The following is a 15,243-nucleotide window of genomic DNA, read 5'->3' as shown; positions in this document are numbered from 1 at the left end:
TTGGATCTGATATCAATACCAAACTTTGATGCTTTATTTAGTGATTCTCGGAGTTACCAGACATATTTCAGTCTATGGTTCAATACCCCGTCTTGAAGGTGAGTTACACTAAACCCTGTAAAACAAATATGCAGGGCTAAGTCCGTCAGTTCACTCCTGCTGCTAACTCACCTGTGCAACAGTGACCGTATTTCTAAACGTCATTAAACTATTATACATGTTTTCTGAAAAAAACACAAAATGTTCTTTTGCAATCCATGCTCCACACAACTACACAGATGCTTGTGGAATACATTGCAGTCCGGGATGTCACCCTGTCGACCCCCACATTAAAGTGATTCAGCCGGTTGGATTTCCACTGAAAACACTAATGAAAATACTCTTTTGAACTTTGGCTGTAATAAAGCCTGTTTCGGATAGTTAAAAAGGAAATGAGAGGTGAATAAAAGTACATTATTTTTAAGTTAAAATTATGGTTATGGCTGCATTAATAGAGCACTTGCATCGGGCTTTACAATCGGGGGTTCAGTGTCTTGAGGGACATTGACATTTAAAAAAGGAGGAGCTGGGGTCAGTGGACAACCTGCTCTCTCTGCAGAGTCACGGCGGAAGGATGTAAAAAAAGTTATATTCTTAAGTAAATACAAGAACAGTGTGGAGCAATGAAAGTGTCTGTTCATTGTTCAGTCAGGTTTTTGAACCTGAGCAGGTCAAAGCCACTCACAACTCCTCCACGCACGTCAAAGGCCAAGAGGCTGCTCATCTGGAATGATTTGGGCTTCGATGTTTCACTCTGTTATTTTCTAGTGTGAACTTCATGGCCTCACGAGGCGGCGGGCATGTCTTTCACAGCACACCGGAAAACGCCCTGAGGCGCACTCGTGTGTTTCCTGTAGTCTTATGCATCACACCATCTATGCAAGGAAGGATGTCAGTCTGGGTCTCAAAGTTTAAAGAGGATTTGGGAAGGCTCGGTTCATATCTAACATGGAAAAAACTAAATGAACTACAAATGCATTTTATTAATTTGTTTCGGGATAGAAGCACTTTGGATACATGCCACACATGTATGTTTAGATACAGTACATTCCAGGCAAACTGTTGTCTACTCCTGCATACTGCTCTGTGGTTTGCTAGCTATATAAAATATACTATATACTGTGAACTGGCAGTTCTAGCCAAGTCCTTGAAATGTACAACATTAAACCTATAGAGGTAACATTTGTTATTTCATATGCAGAGTAGTGGCTCCCTGTTGTTCAAAACCATAGCTACAGTATATATATATATATATATATATATATATATATATAAAGATCCCTATTGTGCTCTGAAGTTTAAATTATGCTTTAACTACAGCGACACAGGATTTTCTCATGTACCCTCACCACGCTCTGCTGCTAAATTTCGCCTCAATAATTTATGCTCATAGCTCATATCCAGACACGCCAGCGAATTAATTAGGAGCGTATTTGTGATGTATCTCCCGAGTCACCATGTGCTTCCAGCGAGCCCCGGATTATCTATGATTAAGGAGGGCTTTTCTTTTTACGCTTACCCTCTTTCCTGTGATGTGGTGCTGAGTCATCGCGGACTTGAACGCAGTAGGTCTTCCTGGTCTGGATCCCCTCGCCGCACAGAATGCTGATGTTGGCCAGCCGCCGGTCCTGCTGGCTCAGCAAGGGGACGATGCGACAGTCGCCCCAGTCGGTGGTCCTCCACACGTACCTGGCGGAGCACAGAGACACGCAAACACGCCTAGTTTGGAAAAAGAGAAAACGCGCGCGATATGCTTGACTTTCCACAACAATTCCAAAGGAATAAATAGAAAGGAGGGTGAAAACGACCATCGTGTTTTTTTGTGTTGTTGATAAAAACAAAGCTGCCATCCGCGCAGAAACAAATTGATGTATGCATGTACTGAAGAAGGAAAGAATGTCAGTGTAGACACACAGCTGTCTGTCGCACAAAGGGCGAATGAGCTTGAGCAAAGAGCCTCTCTCACGGTGCGTTAGAAGGAGGAAGGCATGATTGTTTCCATTTCAAAACTTCTCAACAAATGTTTGGTTTCAGCTCTGAAAAATGCAGCGGTGCAGAAAGCAATAACACTGGAAGAGTTTACCAGAACAACAGCCTGTAGTAATCTATCAAATGCTTAATTTCCGTAATGAGTTTTCCCTAATCATGTAAATCCTCTGCTCTCAGGCAATCCGTGTAGATTTTGAAAATTAAACAAAAATCTACCAGCAGGGACAATAATTCTGTATTGACTACTCTGTTTAATATCGGCTCCAACCTATCGTAACTCCGTCAACCCTAAAACAATGAGCTTCTGTCAAACACCGTTTTGTCATCCACGTCATGTCCACTGGGTCAGGAGCCCTTGGCAGTTACAGTAGGTGTCACGAGATAATTGAGGTAATGCCAAAGATGATTAATATTTGCAGCCTGTAGGCTATCTCTCATAATTAGTCAGGCGAAAGAAGCGCGGAGAGGCTCATTATTTGGTTTCAAGAGTTTTACATTTTCTGCATAAACATCTGTATCGGGAAATTAAACATGAACGGAGCTTTTGTTTCTGAAGGTCGATGGCTCATAACAAGCCTCTAACCGTCACTGTGCAGAACTACCTGGGGCATCTCGGCAGTAAATCTCCCATGATGTTGCAGGCCTCTTTCTCCTCGAGGGCAGGACACCGTTTCCCTCCGCCGAGCGGGACCTGTGTCATGATCCGTGACCGTAGGCGGTAACCAGGAGACAGGTCGGTGGACCGGCAGGTTTTGGAGCACGGGCTCCACGATGACCAATCAGATATGTGACAGTCTTTGGGCATCACACACGCCTGGAAGGTCAGCAGGGAGCTGTCCTTGGTGCAAAGGCTGAGGAGAAAGGAGAAAGTAAAACAGAAGCGGCACACTGGCAAAACTCTTTTTTTCAACCCCTACGGAATTTGAAAATAGAGATGCTACACTGTAAAAAGAGTGTGGGCGGGTGTGGCTGGGTGTAAAGCGATTGGTGGTCAGATTACTGTGGGTAAAGTCAAAATGTCATTGGCTGTTAGAAACACCGTCTGCTTGGAGAACCTTCTAATGGATTTTTCCGATTCCCTGACGAACAAATGACCTTTGCAGCTTTTCCGCTCCTGCATGACAATATTTGAAGCCATTATCCATCCTTATAGTTCAGGTCTCCGGACATAAAGTCAACCTTTTCACAGAGATGGCACAAACAGTAGAGCTGCTGTGCTCACTTCAAAAATAATCAAGTTGATTAGTCATACAGAGTTTCCATTGTTTCATTTGGATAATTTAATTGGCTAGGTTATTAAGATGCGAGTACAATGCTCATTTTAGACTTTTACTTTGTAATTAGGTCGTGATTGGAAAAAGCAGAATTAGGCAGAACTCAGGTGGGGGAAGCTCAAATCCTGCTTCTTAGTAAATGCCATGCTCATCAGAGCTCCGTACAACGAACGGTCCCTTCACACTGAAGCCATAAAGCCAGTGAACCTGCCAGGGAGAGGATAATAACATGCAAATATCAAACGCATAACAGGACACGCAATTTTAAGCTCCTTCAGCCCGAACAGCTTGGGACAGCCAAAACTCATCATGTGAAAAGTGGCGCGATGCTTAATTTATTACCGAACGCGAGTGTTTAAACAAATGCTCCGCTTTCATCAAGCCGAACACAGTTCGCATGAACTGCTGGTGAAACTACTGTCAAACAATTAAAATGCATTATTCCACAAGCATGTTGTCGATAGCTGAGTTTCTCATACAGCGGCGTCCATGAGTGGCAGTCAGTGATTGATCGCAGCAGACGGCTAATAGTGTCACTTTACACCAAACAGATGGTACAGTGGCATTTAGTCAATAGAATATACATGCAATGATTTTCTCTCTGCTCGAAGAGAAAGCACAAGATGGGGCGTTGTTTATGACTGTGTGTGTGTGTGTGTGTGTGTGTGTGTGGTTGCTTTGAGTGCGAGCATGTGCAGAAAAATCCATCCTTATCAAATTCAAATACCAGGGTACGATCAAACAGGGGAGAGCAGGGGAGCAGCACTTGACATTTAACACAATAGTGGCTCACCACCATGCCAGTGTGCTAGTGAAACAGCAACCCTCACATAATTTAGTTGTAATTGAATAAATAACCGCCACCGATAAAAAAAATACTAAAAAAACAACGAATACACCTCCGCAGGAAGAAAATGTCCCACTGGGATCACGAGGGCGTGTGACCATTGATCATGTCCCTTCATTAAAAAAAAAGCCGGTGCAAGAACCACAAAAACAATCAACTCCGTCGGGACTATTTCACCTCACAGACACCCATGTTCAACCGCAGACTTGTTTTCGCAGCTCGCCCGATGCTCCGTCAGTGGATAAAGAGATCAATGTAAGACGAGTCCAGTTATCTCTACAGTTCTGTTCCCCAGACCAGCGGAAATCCCGCTCATCTCGTACAGCCGCCCCGATTTCATTATAATCTCGGACTTATCTTGGACCCTTGGAAATGCCCTGTTTTTCCATCGTGTGTGTTTGCTTCCCATGTATTAATTTCAGGTTCACCTCTCTTTTTTTTTTTCTTTTTTAACTCTTATTGTGTGAACTGTGCGAGCTTACCTCAGCATCGCGTTCTTGCCGTCACTCCGTGTGCAGCGGACTTGTCGTGTCTGGTACCCCACCTCCAGCTCCCATGACATGGGGTATTTGCTGTGCGAACGAGGATGATGGTGGTGGTGGTGGTTGCGATGGGAGTGGCGGTAGGAGGCCAGCGTGTGCAGCGTGACGGTGTTGTTCTCGCTGGAGCTGGTGCCGAAGTCCACTGTGGTCCTTCCACTCAACAGGGCGTCCTTGTGATGGGGTAGCCGGCACTCGCTCCAGGCCCCTACTCTGAGGGTGTACTGGTACTCGCCCTCCCCAGCGGGGCAATTGAAAGGGCTGGAGCAAGTCCTAGTCTCGGTCAGGTTGGGGCAGTTTGCCCCTCCGTACATTGGTGTGGCCAGGACGTGTCGAGTCCGATGCTGCAGGCCAGTCCCGCAGGTTTTGCTGCAACTCGACCAGGAGGTGAAGTCCGAAACCACACAGTCCTGGGGGCAGGGGACGAGGCAAGCCTGCTCCACTGATGGTTTCTGAGAAAAGAACTCGCATATCCTCGAGGTGACGCTGGTGCGGTTCGAAGTGCGCACGCAGTGGACCTGGCGCCTCTGGACGCCGTGCTGTGCCGTGATGCATTCAGCCGTCCTCAACTTGAGCTCGTTGGAAAAGAAAGGGACGAGAGCGCAGCCCCCCCAGTCAGACACCTCCCACTCAAAGAGGTCCTGGTGCCACTCGCAGACCTTAAAGCAGTGCCGCCGGCTCTCTGGCTTGTCCGTGGGCCGGCAGTGGGAGTGGTGGGTCGTCCAGCCCTCCATGTGGACACACCATATTGTCCTCGTCTGAATCCCACCGGAGCCACACTCCTCCCCAACACACTGACCCCAGTGACCTGCAAACAAGGAGAGACGCCCGGAGGTGGCATTTTCATTAAGACAGGCGCTTTAAAAGATGAGTTAAATTGCAGCTTGCAATCAACCACAATTCAAGGCCATTCATTTAACCTTCATGATTGCTTTATTCATGAACGCAGGAGGGAAGGAACAAAGAAGCGCAGAGTAATACAAATCGCTGGACTATGTGAGGCACGGCCAGCAGATGCGTCTGATATTGGATTCTTTGAGAGGGATTTTTTGGTTTCGAATTTTCCTTTTTCTAATCAATTTCATCTCAATAAAGCCACCTCTTCAGCAATGAAAGCAACCTGTCTGCAAAGACGGGACACGGCACATGGCAGGTTTTTATAGACGTTTCTCATGGAAAAATAACCCGTGAAAGGCATGTCGCTGTGGTCAGACACCGTGGGCTGTGGAGTTATCTTAATGCAATGGCTGTAATAATCTGAGAAAACAATCAGGACCTGTCTTCAACACACTATCCGTGGGAAGGCAATTTTCTATTTGTAAGAGAAACTAGTCGTGCTCCCCTTAAACGAGTAAATCCCAGTGTGCAAGGCAAAAAGCCAAAGAGATGCAAAACTCTTGTTTTTTCTGTCTGTTGATAGTGTTAGGACCCGCTATCAACATTACAGTTCAAAAAGGATCAACTGGCAAGCATATACTTCCCTTCCATTCATATGTGTTCACACGAGCCGGCAGTCGGTTCAGTCGAGGCAGGCCCGGTGGATCGGGGCGTTTAGAAACAGGGCGAGTGCCGAGTCAACCGTCAGGTTGACAGGCTGAACTACTGGTCGCAACAGCTGCTTGGATGAGGAGGAAATACAGTTTTGTCATGAATAAATTGTTCAGTGTTCTGACAAACAACCCTTAACTTCTGCTCCAGTTGTATTTCATACAACATAAGAATAGATAGTGTGCAGCCAGACCACTTAGTGTTCTGCAACTAAAACTAACTAAGCAGCCACGTTAAGCTGAACTCATAAAACAGAAGGGTTCGTTTTTATTCGCCATTGAAAAACGCTCAGTCCACTGAAATTCAATAAACACCTTAGTTGTGAAAGAGAGTAGCAACTTCAATTTGAGGTACCCCCCCTATACCCGAGTGATGCTGTGGTTTAGATCCGCGGCACGAAACAGAATCGCACTTGTCAGTCGCCGCTTAGTAACATCAAAGTGTGCACGACAAAAGCGCAGCGGCTCTTGGTAATTTTCCACTTTTCACAGAGAGCGCGAGAGTAGAAGTAATCTGCGGTCAGAGAGGCAACAAAAACTGCTGATACCTTTTTTCCTTGTTCTTTCGCATGCAGTGAAAGTGTAGCTCAAAATGCACCACGTCCGTCATTTCGAGTTTCTGTGAAGGAGGGGAAAGTGAAAACTTTGACATAGACTTGGCGCTTGACAAAAAAAAAGTTTTAACCGGGGATGTCTCAGTTGGAGGACGGATCCTAAGCGAACCGGAAACGAAAATCCACTGCTGAACACCCATCTGAATACAGTTAATAAGGAGATCTGTCAGGATCAGAACTGACGACACGACCAAACAGTATGCGGTGTATCGCGGCGTTGTTGACAAGAGCCTCAGGTCTCCAGCACAAACCTGAAAACCTCTCCGATAGCTGGTTGTCATGCAGAGAAACCCCCGGCTGCACCGCCTCTCTGATCGCTGTAATTCGTTTATGAAGTGAGTTTCTCTCACTGATTAAGCGCGAAGCACCTGTTGAATAATAATGATCACTTTCCGCGTGTCTTGATTTAGTACGGTCTAAAATCAATTGCGGAATAGGCCGTTTGCGACCCGCTGTGTCAATATCTGCAGAATTTCAATATCCAAAAACGTGTATATATACGTTTATATATAAATTGCTTATTTAGTCGTTCACCTTTTCTGCTCATAGTCAAAATAACTAGACAGGAATCAGAATGATAAAAAGAAAAAAATGAAATCAATTTGCTGATATGATGTGGTTATCTACATCAGTCACATTTGCTTATCATCCAGTTACTTTGCCACATGCTATGAAAAAGATAATTTGATTAATTTCCTCTTATTGGAATTAAATTGATGTAATAATGAGATCCAATACCGCTTCCTAAATTGCTTTCGAAATGACAGCTCGCTGAAATGTTTCATGCCTTCTCTTCGTGCCGGAGAAATCCGCCGTTAACACTTTGTTCCCCGGTCCATCGCGGACACGGCAGCGTCGCTCCGGAGCCGGAGCTCTCCGCTTAAGGGGCAGATTTCAAAACTGCTGATTTGTTTTTAATAGTTCACCGGAGCACATCATTGGGTTTTATTGGTCTTGGCTTTGCGGTGTTAATGGGGACTTCCACTGTGACCAACATCATTATCAGTTTACAGAGATTTTGGAAACAAATGGAAATAAGATCAACTCATTTGTCAATTGGGCGTTATCAAGAACACGGGTGTCATTGTCTGATATAGTGTGAAAGAAACCATATGCTGTATGTTGTGCAAACAGATAAATAATCTCTAATGTGTAAATGTTGTCATCCCTTTGACTCCCTCCACACGGCAGCTGAAGTTGTCGAGGTGGCCACCGCGAGAACCAGGACTTTTTGCTGGTGGCGGGTGGCTCAATGAGAAAAATGAGGACACTAAAAATATCAGTGAGAGACGGAACGAGAAAGAGGTAAAGAGAGAGAGAGGCGGAGGTGGTGCGGCCCGCTGTGGTTCTGTCCGACCACGATCCCCCTCACGTGTTGGGTTTGATCCTCCTGCCAACTGAGACAAACACCGAGGCATCCGGCAGGAGACGCTCACTTTCACATGAATAAGGAAGGGAAAGAAAAAAGGCATATGGGTGCGTCTGAAAAGCTCAATTTCAAATCCGGAAAAAATCCCAAGAAGCTTCAAGTAGTTTGCACGGAGCAGCGGTCCCTCTGCAGACGGCAGCGTGAGGGAGCGGAGCGGGTTCAGTTCAGACATCAGTCGAGTTTTAACAACACAAAGTGGTCAACAGAAAAGAACAGGGAGGAGGTGCCACACTATTAAGCAGGAGAATGTTTTTTTAGCTTGGTTGTCTGCTCCGGTTTCATCAGAAAATTATAATTTGTCGATTAATGTGATAAGCTCAGACTAACAGAATTTTGATTTCATTAAAGTTTCAATGAAGGAAGAAAGGCGAGTGAAATTAAAATATGTCTGGTGCTGTATTTACTCCTGTGCAGTACACTTCAATCTCACATCCTTTATATCTACTATTAACTTGAAGCTGAAGGGAGCGGGGGCTGAAAAACAATAATATAATTCAATAAAAATCTAACTGAACAGCAGCTACCTCACTTATTAACATTCAGCTTTTGTTGGTTCGTGTTTGTAGGATGTGGTCATTTACCGATGCACAAGCAGCTACTTTTTTTTTGGTGGTGGCGCACCGTGACATGAAAAAGGTGTTTCTGATTGAATATTTCATCGTGCATTATTCTACACATCAACCTAGTCAATTGAATCTCTCTCTCGAATTGTAATTGCATTCCGGTCCACGGTGAGACTTTCTCTCTCTCTCCTAAAACGTAATGCATATGTCTGGAATATTCTCCAATTGTAATGCAGATAATTTATGATATCTAATATATCTTACAGTACGTGCGACTTGTAGTGATGTAACATGTCAGTGTTTCTGGTATTAACACGCAATAATGAACGTGGCTGGAGACACGGTGGAATGATGGCGGAGCCCAGCGAATGCTCTGCTGCGGATATACAGTAGCATCGTCAGATCACAGCAAACTGACAATAACTGAGCACGCTGCATGTCTTCATCAATGTCTTTCTACTTCTCTCACTTTTTTTTGTTCTTATTATTCTGTAGGATAGAATTCATTCAGAGGTCAAACCGCAGGCATTTGAAGGTAAAAATGCGAGCTTGTTAGCCTGCTTAAACAAAAGGCCATCTGTAAATGAAGGCTGGCTATTTTCTATAAACTACCTTGGAAGTGGATACTTTGAAAATGAATGCAAATATAAAAGAAAAGAAAAATCAGATGTGCCCGTTCAACAGCAAAATTGCTGACATTCTCGGTGCAGGACGGGTCACTGACTACCCCGCAGCTTTTCATTCATTATTTTTTTTATTTTTTTGAATTTAAATTTAGACTGAAACACGTTGCGTTAAACTGAACTACGAGGGCTGCACTTTAATTTGAACTCTGGCCTAAAAGTGACGCGAACGGCCCGGGGATATTTGTTTATTTGCTCACGACGTCAGAGATACTTGGTGCAATTTGAACAGGGGAGACACAGTAAGACATTTTGATTAGAGAAATTGGACGGCAGATAGACAGTCAAAATGTATTTTCCAAAAGTCTGCTGTCGTACAGCCGCGCATCCAAGCGCCGCTGCTGCGCGGTTCTGTGCTCAAACGAGACTTTTTTTCTCGATTCAATCAAAGCTGAAAAGCCGAAATACATCTTATACGGGTTACCCGCCCTGAAATAGACATGAAAGCTCCTCCACAAAAATAAGATTTGAACAGCAATTCACACTTGAGCTGAAAGACTTCCAATGCCAACACGGCACATGTCCTTCCCGCTCTCTCGGCTGAGTGCGCTGCTCCGCCGGTCATCGATGGCGCCCTTTCAGTGGCGTGCTGTTTTTCAAACTGCGCGGGGATATGTGCGCGCGATTTATGGAGGTGTGATTGGGAGTGATTCCGCTGCCAGCGAACACAGGCACTAGTTCATCTCCTAAGCTCCGAATAATCACTCTCTCAATCTGTCAGCATTAGCATCTGTCAGGCCCTCAGGAGGAAACCAGTCGCCCACAGCTCCTTCATTCCTGTCGCACTCAGTCGCCTCGCTTACACCTCCAGGGGACTCCTGCACCCGTGGGGGCCCATGGTGAGGGCCCTGGCTATATTTAATATTCAATTGACATCACGTTAGATGAAAAAAACAAACAAACAGAACTGGGCTGGCAAAAGGCTGAGCACACGACACTACAATGCAGGAGAAGGAACAAAAAGCACAAATCAAACCCAGCCGGTGTTGCATGACTAAACACATCGTCTCTTGTTCCGCACGGCACGGCTGAACCTTTAAGTTGGACAAATGACTGCAAAGCTGCACGACAACAACACAGTAACACAACAAAAGCAATCTCTACTATGCCCTGAAACCAGACAGACAAAGACAAGGAGGGAGCAAACAGCAAAGCGGAGAACTGTCTCCTCTAAAGCAGCGAGCGACGCTCCGTCAGAAAGAAAGAAAAAAGAGAAAGATCTCACTACTACTCACCACTGTTAAATCTTTTACCTCCGTGATCCCTTTAATTACATTTGGTAAAAGCGTTGCTGATCACTTCAGGTACAAAACCCAGAGGATGTTTGGGTGCTGAATTGTCCAATGTGCCAATGTGAGACTTTAACAACGCTAACTATAATGTTGTTGTTGTTGTTTCCTGGATTAAACATTATTGCATTTGGTCTCTATTGTCAGTTTAAAGCATTAATCATTGAAGCAAAATCAATTATCAGGAGAATTTACTGGTCAAGGTGAGCTGAGTCTCTATTAGGGACGTCCCGATCCGATATTCCAAATCGGTATCGGGGCAGTATTGGCCAAAATGACTGGATCGGATATCGGAAGAAATAGGAATTAAAATCCAATCACAGTAAACATACCAAATAAATGCCTATTTACATATCTACTAAGCCTTGAACGACATTCAGGCAATATATTTTGATGGTCATTTATTAGTATGTAATTAACAGTTTACAGTTCAATTAGTTTTTTGCCTGTTTGAACGGTGCTGACCATAAGAAATTCTGCCAAAAGTTGTGTGAGAAATAAAACAGCAGTATTCCATAACTCAGTCATGTTGCTGGCTATGTGTGTCTTCCTTTAGGGGAGTTGATTATTTGTTACCAACATACAGTATATTGGTTGGCTGATAATATGGGCCAATATTAGCATTTCACAGACATATCGCTACCGGCCACAATTTGTAGTTATTTATGATTAAGTGTTTAGTTGAACTAAAATATTAAGCCTCAATAAGATGTCTTCGTCATAAAGGTTTGATAACGACATCATACGAATCATTCGCTGATCAAAAAAATGATCGTCCAATGTAACGGTATCGAGAATCTTGTACTCCCAAATATCGATATCGGCATCGGCCCCCAAAAATCCATATCGGTCGGGTTCAAGAAAGCACCACACATTTAATTACAAGTTTCTCGACATAAGTTTCTCTTGGTAATTTACAAGAGCTCCGAATGTTTGTTTCACTCTGCTCTGCAGCTATTTTAGGCTTCTTTTCCCGCCTCACAGACATCTGCCGAGTTTACTCACCACCCATCTTCAACCTCCCTGCCTGAGTTAAGTTTGACTGTTTGGATACATGCATCCTTTGTCAAAACACTTTTTAATTAAATGATACCTATGCCACTGAGCCTCATTATGCGCCGAGCTGTCCCCCATGCCACATTTCCATCAGCTGTAATTTATGAGCGGCGCGGTGCATCCTCAATTGCAACATTCATATATGCAGAAATTCATCAGATTATCATCGGGCAGTCAATCCATCTCAGGAAGGGCCTGAATCAGCTCGTTTTAACCAACGGCGCGGCCTGGGAGGGAAATTTGTGAAATGTGAGCCAGAGAAGTTGGAAATCATCGCCTGGAGACAACTGACGGGGGAAAATAAGTGACAAAAAAAAGGCACTCATCACCCGCAGGTAAAAATAAGGTTTGCTTCGTGTAAAAGGATGCGCAGCTATTCTGAGAGCTTTGACCTCCCCGCTTGAATATAAATCATTTATTTCCATAAATCCTCAATAACTGAATGCATTACAGCATTTGTGTTTTGGCTTTGGATACTTAGTGCAGCTTACATCATTGTGAGGCAAAGCATCAAATGCAGCTTCAATATTCCACACTAATGAATTACTTACCATGGGGCCGCAAAACCATACACACGGCCCCAATGGGCTTTTGTTACAATTTAGCATTCAGCCCTCGAACGCAAGTGCCAGACCTACTTGAATGTCTAATCACTAACCGAATGGCCAGCAGAATAAACAAGACAGGACTAACACATGTTGTGCCCACTGAGTAATGTTATCCCCATTTGGGCCAATCAGTAACAAACCAAATGAGGGCCGTAATGCGCACAGACAAAAAAAAATGACTTCTCAAATGCCAAGGTGCAGCAGTGATACTTCCTTCCGTTAATGAAAATCTGATTAGTGGCGATATTATGCGTGGCAAACGGACAGAGAGATAAATATGCAGAGTGGAACTGATCCAGGGTCTCTATCCTGACTCCGCTCAGGTGTGACAGTTTCGAAAAATACGTGGCCTCACATCCCGCGTGTGAACCGGAAACTCAGGACTTTACAGGCTTCGCTGATTTATCTCAAATCAATACGGCTCTAACTCACGAAGAGGATATTCCTTAATGCCAGCATGAAGACCACTAAACGAACAATCAATCAACTTTAGTCGTTATTAGTGTAATTCCTTCAGAGTTATCACACCGAGGGTTTTTAAATTTCATAGCTGTAGGAGCCACAAGGAAACGGCACTGCTCCTTCTCATATATTCACATTCTGTTCTCTGGGAGTATTTTTCCACTTCAACCAGTGACAAACAACGCAGTACTGGTGCATTCTGCCTAAACACTTTCCCAAGAAGAACATCTTTTCAATTCACATTTAAATGCAATTTGCAAATATGGAAAGTTGTCCATTAGCAGCTGAATAGCATACATCTACAGTTATACTAACCACTCACTTTTACAAAATCAACATTGATCAAGTCTTCAACATCAATGACAGACAAAGCTGCAGAAATAAATAGCGAGGGGCCTACAGTGCATCACGTAATTATCGTGCATGCAGAGAGACGTTTGCCGCAATAGTAAATATATATATTTTTACTTTTCTTTTCCCTTTTCGGATCATTGCTCGAGTCACATTTGTCTCTGTGCCTCTCCTCTGTATATCTAACCTGCCCACTGCAGTGTGCTGTCAGGGAGTGTCAAATGGATGCCGTTGAAAAACACAGGGCCCTTTTCTGTTAAGTCAAGACAAGCAAACGAAGTGGGAAAATATATTTTTTTTAAAACCCAGCTGACATGAAGATCATTTCCGAGAACATTGCCCAGGCTTCTGTGCCTTCATGTTAAAGATCGTGGACTGGAGACTTATGCAGATTTGCCTGTTAATTCTATATGTTACCATAACGCTTTGCTCTGAGGACATAACATAACTGTTATCACGACTTCGCGACTGAAGGCTGTGTACTAGAAAATGCTGTTGAGTTAAACTGGCAACTTGTTTCAAACGAGTGACTCCATTAACGTGTTGAGTAAAATGTTGTTATAACTAACAGGCATAATTTATTGATCTGTTAAAAAGAAAGTTATCAAATTGATGAATTGAAGTCAGTTAAGTGTGATGGTGTGTCAGCACAACACAGCAGGGCCCTACTTTTCTATACTCGGGTACTACAATAAATCCCCATCCAGTGACATTTCCTTTCTTCCTCATTTTCCTCATTGTGACATGTCCACTATCTCTCCTCGCAATATGCTCATGGTCAAATCCAGACAGGACCCTCTTCCCCCTCTTAAATCAATGTTCTATTAACTCGCCTTGGGAGACCTGGCAGTCGATCTAGAAAGCATATATTGTATTCCCTTTAAGATCTCGTTTCTATTACACGTATTCCGCTTTGCTTTCAGGCCAGAGAGAATCAATGAGTTCATACGTAAAAATGCCACGGTACTGTAGTCGGTATCACTTTAAGACATGAGGACGACAGTGGGGGCCAGCCAGAGGTGTGCTCTACCTCTGCGGTGATCAGAATCTTTTTCCGTGTAATTGCTTGTCTCATGTGGTCTCCTCAAGTCCCGGCACCAGCCTGTGTAGAGGTGACAAGTAATTGGATAGGATGTCATTCATTCGTCTGTCTCACTATCTTCCGCTGACCTGGGATTTCTCTCCCAAAAGCACAGGGGCAGAACTAATGGTCATATCTACAGGCAGCAACCTAAGGAGAGACCCCAGTGTTTTGATAAAGCAGGTGACCAGGGCCGTGCCGGGGCAGAGATAAAGTGACAATTGTGTCTCTGGCAATGCAGCACAGTCTGTATGATGTATCTTCTCATTCTGTTAGGAAACAAGGAAAAAAGTTCTTTAATTCAACAGTGCAGCAATGGGGTCCGTTAGGAATGGATGCTTTTTCCGCTCTGGTGATTTGTGTCAATTAATGGTTATTATACTGAAAACCACCAAAAGAATACATATAAATAGCTTGATTGTGTTTCTATAACCGAGGACAATCTGACATTGTCACTTCAACTGTGACAAAATTGAATTATTACATGCTGTTGAGAAACTTGAACCAAAGAAAGAAAAGATAAATGTTTAGGCTGGTTTGGGAGGAACTGCTCTGAAGAATGAAGAAAAGCTCTCCGTGGGTTTGAGGGAAGCCTCGTCAAGGTTGCCGTCATGGCTGAACATGTCTGTTGTAACTTCATTTGAGTGCTGATTACTCATGCACCCCCAGAGGTTTTTTCCTGAGCGTCTGTCGGATTGAGCAGCGATTCCTGAAGTGCTGCTCCATTTCTACCCGAGTGTGAGGTGAGACCACTTTAAGAATCCATCCGCCAGAACAATATGAACTACAAACAGCTAAGTGCAACCAATACATGTGCTTTGCAGCCTAACTATAGCTTTCACTTGTCCCCTATGACCACTGCTGGGTAACCT

At 44.0% G+C, this 15,243-nt stretch overlaps 1 protein-coding gene across 2 annotated transcripts in view; it reads right to left on the bottom strand.

Moving 5' to 3' along the window:
• The window catches only part of thsd7ba (thrombospondin, type I, domain containing 7Ba), a 165,477-nt gene that overhangs the window by 80,872 nt on the left and 69,362 nt on the right, over positions 1-15,243 (bottom strand). For both annotated transcript variants that reach the window (XM_047337196.1, XM_035603676.2), the window contains exons 4-6: positions 4,632-5,496; positions 2,631-2,879; positions 1,559-1,728 (exon numbers count right to left, since the gene is read on the bottom strand). In XM_047337196.1, coding sequence (XP_047193152.1) covers positions 1,559-1,728; positions 2,631-2,879; positions 4,632-5,496 — 1,284 coding nt within the window. The remainder of the gene's footprint in view (positions 1-1,558; positions 1,729-2,630; positions 2,880-4,631; positions 5,497-15,243) is intronic.

The sequence above is a fragment of the Scophthalmus maximus genome, chromosome 14 (assembly GCF_022379125.1).
Source record: "Scophthalmus maximus strain ysfricsl-2021 chromosome 14, ASM2237912v1, whole genome shotgun sequence".
NCBI lineage: Eukaryota > Metazoa > Chordata > Actinopteri > Pleuronectiformes > Scophthalmidae > Scophthalmus > Scophthalmus maximus.
The sequence above is the reverse complement of the archived record's forward strand: the minus strand, read 5'-3'. Positions and strand labels throughout refer to the sequence as shown.